Source organism: Colossoma macropomum, unplaced genomic scaffold, assembly GCF_904425465.1.
Source record: "Colossoma macropomum unplaced genomic scaffold, Colossoma_macropomum, whole genome shotgun sequence".
Taxonomy (NCBI): domain Eukaryota; kingdom Metazoa; phylum Chordata; class Actinopteri; order Characiformes; family Serrasalmidae; genus Colossoma; species Colossoma macropomum.
The window spans coordinates 40,119,965-40,132,202 of record NW_023494803.1 but is presented as its reverse complement, the minus strand read 5'-3'; the positions used below and the strand labels follow the sequence as shown (position 1 = coordinate 40,132,202).

Sequence of the window (12,238 nt, the reverse complement as noted above, 5' to 3'; positions counted from 1 at the left end):
CTTAGCACCACCTGCGTGGGATACTGTAGCAGTGGCCTAGCAACACCTTAGCAACCACATGGGTGGCATACTGTAGCAATGGCCTAGCAACATCTTAGCAACCACCTCAGATACCATAGCAATGGTCTAGCAACACCTTAGCAACCACCTCAGATACCATAGCAATGGCGTAGCAACACCTTAGCACCACCTGGGTGGGATACTGTAGCAGTGGCCTAGCAACACCTTAGCAACCACGTGGGTGGCATACTGTAGCAATGGCCAAGCAACATCTTAGCAACCACCTCAGATACCATAGCAATGGCCTAGCAACACCTTAGCACCACCTGGGTGGGATACTGTAGCAGTGGCCTAGTATTAGTATATTTTTATAGTAGGTATATTTTGTTTACCACAGTATTATGGAAAACTGTTTGATCACTAATATCATAATAGGACATTTCATTATTTACCAACATAATATTTATTGTGTTATTTTAACCTCTAGGTCGCTGGTGCAGGAAAGTCATCCGGATCTCCTGCAGGCCAGCCCAGAGTGGCTAATGTTCTGGACACCATGACCATGTCTAGCAGGAAACCTTCTGCTCTGACTGGTTCTTCAAAGCAGAGCAAAGCTCCAGTGCTGAAGCCTCTGGCACCCAAACCCAGGAGCAAGGTACAGTCTACTGATCAAACACGCACAGCAAGTCACTCCGCCCGGCTGCTTTCATAAAGCTCACTTCTGCCTGTCAGACAGAGGCGATCCTCTTATCTCAAATGCGTTTCAGAACAGAAAGATTGCCACGGCTGCCGTCTTATTTTTTCAGCCTCATGATGGCCTTTCTTACCTACACCAGTGATTTATTGAGGCCTTATACTGACAAATGAAAACTCTGAGGGGAGGAAATAGATATATAAAATAAATAAATAGAAACTAGTATCAAAACTGGGTGCATTCTATTTTGCCATTTTGACATTTGAGTATTTGTAAGAGATGATGAACGGATACCAGTTAAACCCAGGGAGTTTTATAAACAGGCTACATGAAAATGCTACAGTAACAAAACAATAAATACTAAGTATTTTTGAAGCGTCAGATCACTCTTGTTTATCTATAGCTCAACTCTACTGATCTTCTGTGTTGGTGTACAGTTTTGAGCGTGCATCTTTATGAATGAGTGTGCGGTTGGTTGTTTTATAAAGCCGTGCTGTCTGTGTTTTAGGCTCAGGCCACTCTGCTGCAGATGAGTGCGAATAAAGGAGCTGGAAAGAAGCCGGAGGAGAAACAAACAGAGAAAGAGACAGAGAAACAGACTGTAGAGAGAACTCCATCAGCAGCAGGAGATAATGCGGAGAACACGAGGTAGGAGTGGAGCTGACTATCAACAACTACTACTACTACTACTAACAATAACAATAAATAATAATAATAATAATAAAAAGGAAAATGTTTTATGTATACAGCACATTTAATGCATTTAAAATGCAGTGTGGTTTTAAAAAAGCAGTTCAAAATAGTAAAGAAGAATAAAAGTACAATAAGTAATTTATGTGTCAGTAAAAGTAAAAAATAATAGGTAAATGCTAAAGTGAGGAAATACAATATTTATTTAATTTACAGTACATTTCTCAAACCCAAGGATGCTTTGCAACTGTGATGCATACACTGGAGCACAGATCAACAGTAGGCAAAACGTAATATAAAATAATGAATGAAAAACCTTTTCTACTTTGTGTGTGGTGTTTTGTCTTTTTTGTCTTTTTTTCCCTCTCAAGCTTAGTCAGCTTGTTAGAAATGCTCAAATGTCCTACACCAGCCAAGAAGATTGTGTTTTTGCTTGTAAAACCTCTATATAATATCAGATTAACTCCTTATAATCCCAGGCTTGTTGCACACTAAGGCCTATTATTCAGTAACTACATGGACAACAGTGCAGACTGGCTGAGCTATTCTTAGGTCATAGAAGTGTGTATTAAAACCAGTGAGTCTTGGCCATTTAAGGGATTAATGCAAATAAATAATTAAATATTCAGCTAAAATATAAGTATTTTAAAACGGTTTTCGACTGAAAAACACTTCAACACTGAGTGCGTTTACATGCACTTAATAATCTGAGAACAGCAGAAAATCAGATTTTGTCAGTAATCCGATCAGCACGTTTACATGCACCTCAGTAATCAGATAATGGGGAAACTCCAGGTCTACATGAGTCAGACAGTAATCAGATTTCTGCTTTACAACTAGACAGTCAACTCACAGAAGACGTGACGTAACATAAAACTCCTTCTTCATGCATTTTTTTTTTAAATACTTTGTGCCACTTTAGCTGAAATATGAACATACATCATCTAGAAGATGAAGAATATTTAAATCCTTTATTTCATGTATGGTTTCAGTGTTTTGTTGCGTCTCGCGGCGACGCTGGTCGCTTATTTCCAGTACCGCGGTCTGTTTTTACACTGTGCAGACTGAGAAATCTGAAAGAAATCAGAGTACGAGTTCACATGCACTGAGAAATCTGATTACTGAGCTAAAACCCAGCCTTATAATCGGATTTCTAGATCAGAGTATGGTGTTTACATGACCATTTAAGAAAAATCGGATAACTGCAGAAATCTGATTATGATCGGATTACTGAGTGCATGTAAACACACTCATTGGCATAAAAGCTGTGAAGTATTTAATCCAGTAAAAACAAGAACAGATACTTGTTCACAAACCTGATTTAATTTCAATGAAGTATTAAACTGATTTAACTTAATGAAGGGTTGAAACTAGGTGTTGGGTGATGTCTGTGAATACTGGGCTTCCTCAGTTAGAGGTATTTATTGTACGAATGTTTAACCGTATTTACTCCAATCTTAGTGATTTTTCAGTGAATAAACGCTGATCTGATGATCTCGTTTGGTTATTTGGATGAACAAAGGCATATTCTGAATGTAGTATTCTATTCTGCTTTGTTTTATTCTGTTATAAAATTTTCTCAGATGGCCTCGGGGCTTCACGCTGCGTTTTTCTGAAGGCAAAACACGAGGCGCACCACCTGGCTGAGCGTTTTCCTGTTCCTAAGCAACAACAGTATTGCAACCGTCAGTCAGCTCTGCTTACAAGCTGTTGATTCCAAAAGTATAGACACAAAGTTTAACTGCACACTTTAAAAAGATGGTTCTTCAGGGCTGCTTTAGTAAAGAAAATGGTCATATATGGAACCATGAACACTCAAAGAACCCTTTGCATGATTAAGATCGACAGAGAACGTGTTTTACATGGTTCTATATAGAACCTTTTTAAAAGGTTTCTATATAGCACCTAAAAGGGTTCTTCTGTTGTTACAGCCTTGACATTGTAACTATAGAAGAACGCTTTTGGGTGCTATTTAGAACCCTTTTTAAAATAGAACCATCCACAGCACTTTCTCCATCAGTCTGAAGAACCCTTACATGGTGCAGAGGACCCTTTAATCATGCAGAGGGTTCTTTGAGTGTGCATGGTTCTATATAGAACAATTTTCTTTACTAAAGAACCCTTGAAGAACCATCTTTTTAAAGTGTGTACTGTTAACTAGCAGAAATGGTGCTGACAGAAAAAAGAAGCTAAACCAAAAAAAAAACAGAAAATACTTTTTCGTTTGTCAACAATCCATAAATGACCATGAAGGACTGCAGTCACTAATCCCTCCTTCAGTACTGGAGTCACCGAAGGCCCGCCTTACCTTAGATCCGATTGGTCAGTGCAGCAAAAAAGCGTTCTGACGGCTTTGAGTTGAACCCTTTTCGACTCAGGGCCACTAGACACTGCACATGAAAGGGGCCCAACGTGAACAACCCCGCAGGCAGATCTAGGGGACAATGGGGTCAGTAACATGATTTAAAATGCACGAACCAGGAAGGAACAAGACAATTGGTTCCTTTGGTTCTTTTCTTTTACCATTTAATGCACGCTAGGGTATTGTTGCTATCACGTTAGGACCACAGTGAGCCATGACTGGACCATGACGGCACTAAAGGAAAGAAATCGTCAAAACAAACAAAAAGAAACACTACCCTAGCTCTTTAGTTTAAGTTCTCGCCTAATGTCTACACTGATCTTACCTATACCAAAAATATAAATACAAGGATTGGCGCCGCCTCTTACCTAATGTGTCTATACATTAGGCTGCTGGTGTAAAATCTTTGAGCATGAACTTCTAACCCGTCCAGAAACCCCAAGAAAGCACCGCAGCATATGAGAGAGAAATAGAACTAGACGGATGTAAAGCAGCAAGTCTATAAAGCTCGTGTGATAAACAACTCGAGGCATAAAGGCATAAAGCTGACGTGGTCGAGACAAATCACCAAACTGGTGTGACGAAGCTAGACTAGAATCTACTACTAGAATCAGCAGCACAAAAACTACCCGAGTTAAAGAGTACAAAGCGCCTGCGTCCATAAACAACAAAGACCAGTAGCGCACTAAACAGCTATGAGCTCAGAGAGAACGCAGGCTTCTCGACGAGCTTAGCTGGGCTGCTTTTAAAGTTCAGGTCCCTCCTTCAGTGCCAGAAATCTTCATGATAATTGGTCATCGAATGGTAGACGTTGAGCCTCTAATGAGATTAACACCTCGACCAACCTATAACAGAGATAGAAACCAAGCAAGGGACATACAGGACGAACAGAGGAAGAGAGAATGAGCAAGCAGGACAAACATGGGCCAGACACCCCTTTATCCAGCCACATAACACTGAGTGCAAACCGTGTCTCTCGTATTGAAAACAATAGAAAAAACTTGCTCTATAAAAGGAGTCTATAATTAAAATTCATTAAGGTCCAGTTAGGGAAAATATCCTCAAGCAAAGATCCAGAACATCATAATGTCTAACCTGACATCATGATTCAGTGCCATATACTGTTCACTGAAGTGGCCTAGTAGGTATATCAACATTTATACAGTCAACAACTGCATGTCAAATCAAATAAAGTACAATTCAGCCATATTTCAGCAACATTTATGGTCATTTTTCTCTTTTTAGATCACGCCATGTGAAATAACTTCCCTCTGACTCACTTTCTTCTCCGACTGCTGTTTCTCGCCTCCTCCCTCCCGTGTGTGCGTCATTCACTCGAGTTTCAGTGCTCATCATAATGCACAGATCTGATTGGCTGAGTAGCGTCACGTGTGATATTTACAACGCATGCGATTGGTCTGTGAGTCTCCCGGGCCACTAAAGCTACCGTAAAGGCTAGAAAAGTTACGCAGATTAAAATAGGACCACCCTGTCAATCAAATAATTCTCCATAGTTTATCGGTTATAGATCTGGGTCCGGACTCGGACCGCGGTCCGCCTATTAGTGACCTCTGCTCTATAAGAATGTACACAGCAATGGATAAATACAGTTTTGCTCTTCCTTTTGCTGAGACCTGGTCAGATCAGTAGCACGTTTGAATTCCCTCGTGTCCATTATCTGTAGGTCAGAGTTATAGTAACAGTTTTTGCACCATGTAGTGCACTGACCGCTTTGGCTATCAAACTTCTGAAAAGGTCCGTCAGGTGACAGACTAAAATTTTCTGCATTGATTTGTTCTCTTGTTTTCAATGTGAGAGACTTGTTGACTTAAGGACAGGTACGCACATGCTGACTGAAGGTAACTGAACCAGTTGTGTAGCCACAGCAGTTGTTTACCAGCTCCAGTCATTTATGGTCTTATTTAACACTATGTGCGCTTGTTTCCCTCAGACCGAAGACGGGTTTCCAGATGTGGCTGGAGGAGAACCGGAAAAACATCCTCGCCGACAATCCTGACTTAGAAGAGACGGAGATCATTAAAGAGGCCATGGGCCGCTTCCGCACGCTGTCAGCCGAGGACAGACTGGTGAGGCGCTGCGATGAAGGATTGCTAATAACAGTGGTGGTGATGATGGTGATGCTGTGTTTGTGTAGAACCTTTCAAACATGTAAAATGTGGCTGAAAGTGCTGCAGTGTTAAAAAGCAACAGGGGAAACAAAACAGTAAAAGAAGCAAAAGCAATAAATAAATTGCAGCATTTATAAATGTATGCAAATAGAATAAAAATGCAGCAGTTATATATTATATTATAGTAATATAATAAACCGAAGTGCAAAGGAAAGTAAGAAAACATAAATGCTAATTAAATGGTAAAATGAAGAAGGTTTTTAGTTACATTTGTAGTCATGTTTGTAAGGGTTTTGTTTATTCTTTTTCATTTATTTTTTTTAAATGGAGGGAGTCTGTTCAGCTGCAGCTACAATGCTATTTGTTCTGGAGTAGTTTTACTCCAGGAAATCTAATAAGTCATTGCCAACAAGATATGTGATTTTAATCCAGTATGAATCTGCAGTGTGTAGTTTTACAGTCTGACAGTAATAATTGTGGAGTGATTTTAATCCAGTATGAATCTGCAGTGTGTAGTTTTACAGTCTGACGGTAATAATTGTGGAGTGATTTTAATCCAGTATGAATCTGCAGTGTGTGTAGTTTTACAGTCTGACAGTAATAATTGTGGAGTGATTTTAATCCAGTATGAATCTGCAGTGTGTAGTTTTACAGTCTGACAGTAATAATTGTGGAGTGATTTTAATCCAGTATGAATCTGCAGTGTGTGTAGTTTTACAGTCTGACAGTAATAATTGTGGAGCGATTTTAATCCAGTATGAATCTGCAGTGTGTGTAGTTTTACAGTCTGACAGTAATAATTGTGGAGTGATTTTAATCCAGTATGAATCTGCAGTGTGTGTAGTTTTTACAGTCTGACAGTAATAATTGAGTGATTTTAATCCAGTATGAATCTTGAAAGGACCTTTATTATCACCACTGCTGTAAATACACTCTCCACTGTTCTTCTATTAAAATTACACCAAAGGGAGCCGTATACAGCATTGTACAAACAAACAAAAAGTACATTTACAGATGGAAGATTTACTATTTACTTAATTTTGTAGATTTTAAATTTCAAAATTACTTGCACTGAAATTAACAGAGATTTCCTGAAAACAGTGTGTAAAATGTGCGAAATTGATTAAAAAAAAAAAAGGTAAAAAGGAACTGCTTGGTCGCAGGGACAGCACTGTTTTGGGGCATTATTAAATAATATAAACAGTAATAGTAATAAAATAATAAAATAGTAGATTTCAGCAGGCTCTCTCCTGCTCACTGACACAGCTTGTTTAAATTGTGCCGTTTTCAGCGTCGCTGCTTCAGAGAGCCACACAGCATCAATACTGAAGCTCCTCTTCTCTCTGCCGCTGTGTCTCTGCGTAATGCTTTCCTCACAACTTCACCTACTGCGTCTGCAGAAATGTCACGTTTTTCATATCAGAAGATGTTGCCATTTCCTCATGAGTGATGGTGGAAGTCAAAACTCATTTTGCAGAAGCGTTATAAACATGAAGATGGAGCCGGGGGCAAAACATCAGGGAAAGTAAAGCTAAGCTTATTTCGAGCCATGTTTGAATACATTTACTGCTTTCAGACACACTGCAGTCTGACGCTGGTAGAAACCTCATCAAACATCCTATTAATTACACTGGAAAATTTACAAGGGAATTGATTCAGGGGCATCACATCTAATACAATAAAAATTCAAAATCAAATTAGTAAATCAGTGCTCTTAACGTAGTTGCAGCTGTGATGTTAATTATTCACTATACACTGACATTTTACTTTTTTGTGGACTTTGCTCTCTTAGCCTGACCTGGGGGTGTGATTAGGTGGGTGTGTGGGTGGGCTGTAGAAGCCCTTGTGCCAGTGACGTTTGCGACTCTGCACGCTGCAGAATACTCAACACACACTCCAGATGTGAGGTGTGTTTGCGTTTTTCTTACATGTCTGGGTCAAAAATCTTCAAAGTTTGTAGTAAAACCAGAGAAAACATTTCTAACCTTCAAGATCAACCAAATGCTTCTGACTGTAAAGTGCTTTTACAAAAACAGTTTCAGGTTTTTAAAATTAAAAGGGAAAAAACTTTAATTATTTGTTCCTGTGGCTAATTAGGCTTAGGTTTTGCGTTGGGCTTAGAAAATTCTCATTTTATATTGATACTTTCAATATATAATGAGATTATTTTTTTTATATATATATATATATATATATATATATATATATATATATATATATATATATATATATATATGTATGTATGTATGTGTGTGTGTGTGTGTGTGTGTGTGTGTGTGTGTGTGCTTTTTCTGTTTTTGACACAATCTAAAAATTCCTTTTACCCTTTATATTGTGTGTAAATTTCATGATGAATGGACTAAAAGAAATGACCTAAAATGACTTGGAAAAATGTCTGGTTCCATTGACTTACATTAAAAGTAATGTTTGTTTTTTTCCTTCTCCTGTAAAGTTACCAATTTGAAAATATGAGGTTATATATACACAAATATGCAAGTACTGATACGTAATAAGTCCCATATATATATATATATATATATATATATATATATAAATTACTTTTAATGTAAGTCAATGGAACCAAACATTTTTCCAAGTCATTTTAGGTCATTTTTTTTAGTCCATTCATCATGAAATTTACACACAATGTAAAGGGCAAAAGGAATTTTTAGATTATGTCAAAAACAGTATATATATATATATATATATATATATATATATATATACACACACACACACACAAGTCTATATGTAATGATTCATCCTGTGTGTATGACATATATGCGAATACTGATCCACTTCTTTGATCTATTCATCATAAAATGTACACTCGGGCCAACAGGCACTAGTTTTGTTCCAACAGCATGTATACACACTCACACACACACTCACATATCACTGCTGTTGGAACAAAACTGTGACCTCCATTTCTGTCAGTTCTCAGTTTTTTACGTAAGCTGAAGATGCGTGTTGGCCTGAGTGTAAATTTTATGATGAATGGATCAAAGAAGTGGATCAGTACTTGCATATATGTAATACACACAGGATGAATCATTACATATAGACTTGTGTGTGTGTGTGTGTGTGTGTGTGTGTGTGTGTGTGTGTGTGTGTGTTTTTGTGTGTGTAATAATATAGTAAAGTTATATGTGACCTCAGATCCTGAGGTTATATTAAAGCAGGCGTGTATGTTTGTACAGGGGGGTGTTCTGGTTTGGGCGCCTGTTGCTCTGGAAACGTGGCCTGGGGGAGGAGGACGTGGACTGAACTCATTGATCTTATGTTAATGTTGAGGAGGGGGCTGGTTTTGAGTGGGTTTCAGGGCTGAATGAATAGAGACAGAGGGGTGGATGGGTGGATGGATGGATGGTGAACGTGTGGAGTGGGCTCAGGCTCTCATAAGTGAAACGTGTTTGGTGACTCATCTCTCAGCCTCCGTAATGTCCACCGCCTTTGTCTACTCACTGAGGAAACGAATGCGTCTGGACTGGCTGGAGCTGCTCTGTCTGTCAATAATGATTACTCTGACAGCAGCTGTTTGAATTTTCATGGCTTCTGTGCACATTTGACCAAATATAAATGTCACTGTCGTAAGAACGTGTTTGGATACAAAACTTTATAGGAGAAGTGAGAAAAAAATCATCTTTACTCTTAAATAAGGATGTCCTGATCAATTAGACCTCTGATCAAGTAATCAACTGATTATTTTGTCAATCAAGTAATTAGGGTGCTTCAGTGAACAGTGACGAAGCATGCACAGCCTTTGGAAGATTTCAGTATACTTTCCTGGAAAAGATGAACAAGAACCCAGTAAAACCTTAAAATAACTAAAAATAAATTCTTTTTTTTGCCAACTAATCATTTCTGATTAATTGAAAAATTGTAATCAATGTGTTTACATGCACTTAACAATCCGATAACTGCAGAAAATCAAATTTTATCAGTAATCTGATCAACATGTTTACATGCACTTGAGAAATCAGATAATTGGGAAACTCTGGGTTTATATGAGTCAGACAGTAATCAGATTTCTGCTTCACAACCATCCATTAAACTCACAGAAGAAGACGTGACGTAAACATAATGTAAAACTCAAACTTCATACCACAATTTTTTTTAAAACATCGCACCACTTTACCTGAAAGTATGAACATACATCATCTAGAAGATGAAGAATATTTAGATCCTTCATTTCATCAAGCATGTAGTCGGTTTCTGCGTCACCCCAAAAGTGTTTTGTTGTGTCTCGCGGTGACGCTGCTCGCTTATTTCTGGTACTGCGGTCTGTTTTCGCTCATGCTCAGACTGAGAAATCTGAAAGAAATCAGAGTAAGAGTTTACATACACTGAGAAATCTGATCACTGAGCTAAAATCCAGCCTCTTTATCAGATTTCTAGACCTTACTCCGATCTACAAAAATCAGTGTGCTGTTTACATGACCATTTGAATAATCAGATAACTGCAGAAATCAGATTATTGAGTGTGTATACATGCATTTGTCCGATTATACAAATGGTCATGTAAACACCATAGTGCGATCTAGTAATCTGATTAACAAATCTGATAAAGAGAGCTGGGTTTTAGCTCAGTAATCAGATTTCTCAGTGCATGTAAACTCTTACTCTGATTTCTTTCGGATTTCTCAGTCTGTGAATGCGCGAGATCAGACTTTTTGGCTTTTGGAGCGACACTGGAACCAAACACATGCTTGACAAAATGATGGATTTAAATATTCTTCATCTTCTAGATGATGTATGTTCATATTTTCAGTTAAAGTGGCGATGTTTTAAAAAAAAAGTCTGCAGCATTAAGTTTGTTTTACATTACGTTTACATCACGTCTTCTTCTGTGAGTTTATTGGCTGGTTGTAAAGCAGAAATCTGATTACTGTCTGACTCATGTAGACCCGGAGTTTCCCCATTGTCTGATTACTCAAGTGCATGTAAACATGTTGATCAGATTACTGACAAAATCTGATCTTCTGCAGTTATCGGATTATTGAGTGCATGTAAACACACTGTTAAAAAAATCAAGTAACGATATATAATTAAATGAATAGTTTCTGTAATATCGGTGGATGTTCTCCTGGAAAGACTCGGGCGGTTTAACCTGTAATCCATCCTTACACACCCTTTGACCCTTTATTCTGCATCTCCTCTGCAGAAGTGGACAGAGAGAGCGAAAGGTGGGTCGGGAGAGGTAGCGGACCTGAAGAAGAGAAAGCGGGAGGAGGAGGAGGAGAATAAAGAGATGGATGGAGAGATGGAGGTGGATGAGAACAGCGCTAAGAAGAAAAAGCCACTGAACACTTCCGCTAAGCTCTCCGCCTTCGCCTTCAACAAGGACTAAGACCTGAGGCTAACGTTGTAATGTTATTGTTTGTTTTTGTAAGTTGTTGTTTTTAATACTTGGAAAATCCTTCAGATGTTTATTCTGTGTGTTTCTAACCTTTGCAGAGGGTGAGCAGTAACAGTAGAGGCAGGTGGAAGCTGAAGCTGTGTTGAGTGTCTTGTCAGATCAATCCGGAGTGAAACAAAGTCTCTTTAGAAAAAGAAACCAGCGTTTTCTACAGCTGAGAATGATGTTCTTTCCCTTAGACCTTCAAATCTGAGGAGTAAAGCACGTTTTTTTCTTTTCATGTCTTGTTCTTGGATGTTTGTACATATTTGTTGTGATCTGTTCAACTCTGTACTGTATGTAAAGCAAAAAAGCGAATAAAATATTGTCTTTTATAAATGTAGTATTGACAGCACGTTTGTACCGGTGTAAAAGGAGATACCACATCTGTTGACTCAGAATGTACATCAGATAGTCAAATGACATGTTTTGTTGATATTCAAAGTTAAAAAGTTCTTTAAAAAGTTAATAAGTCAACACATCCTCTACGGAGACCACACTTAAATATGGCAATTTCCAGCAGATTTTAGAACTTAATATATTGGGAAAAAAACTAAAACATGAAATAATAAATGACCCTGCTGGGGGAAGAAAACAGAAAAGTACAAACCAGCAGAAACATTAAATGTAAAGTCTTGGCTTGATGGGTTGATGTCGCAATGTAAAAGAAAGGGTTTTCTGAAAGGATCTAAAGGTGTTCTAAAGGAAACTTGTGGTCTCTGATGGTCCATTTAGCCATTTCTCATTAGGAAGCAAAACCACCCCCCGCCAAAAAATTTTAAATTCAAGCCAATTAAAAAAAAGTGCATTAAAGTGCATAAAACGTGTCTCTGTGGAGGACGTGTTCACTTATTTACACTTATAAAATAAGACACAGCATGGTATTTGACACGAGTGCCCACACTTTTGCATATGACTACTCAAATTCTAGGTTGCTGGTTCCCGAAGTCAGTCTTAAGTAGGAC

At 38.3% G+C, this 12,238-nt stretch overlaps 1 protein-coding gene across 4 annotated transcripts in view; it reads left to right on the top strand.

Moving 5' to 3' along the window:
• The window catches only part of wdhd1 (WD repeat and HMG-box DNA binding protein 1), a 56,207-nt gene extending 44,591 nt beyond the window's left edge, over positions 1 to 11,616 (top strand). For 3 of the 4 annotated variants that reach the window (XM_036592797.1, XM_036592800.1, XM_036592796.1), the window contains 4 exons: positions 488 to 655; positions 1,203 to 1,342; positions 5,698 to 5,833; positions 11,040 to 11,616. In XM_036592797.1, the coding sequence (XP_036448690.1) occupies positions 488 to 655; positions 1,203 to 1,342; positions 5,698 to 5,833; positions 11,040 to 11,225 (630 nt within the window). In that variant the 3' untranslated portion in view covers positions 11,226 to 11,616. The remainder of the gene's footprint in view (positions 1 to 487; positions 656 to 1,202; positions 1,343 to 5,697; positions 5,834 to 11,039) is intronic. The other variant, XM_036592798.1, reaches the window with a different exon arrangement.
• Positions 11,617 to 12,238: the final 622 nt, after the last annotated feature.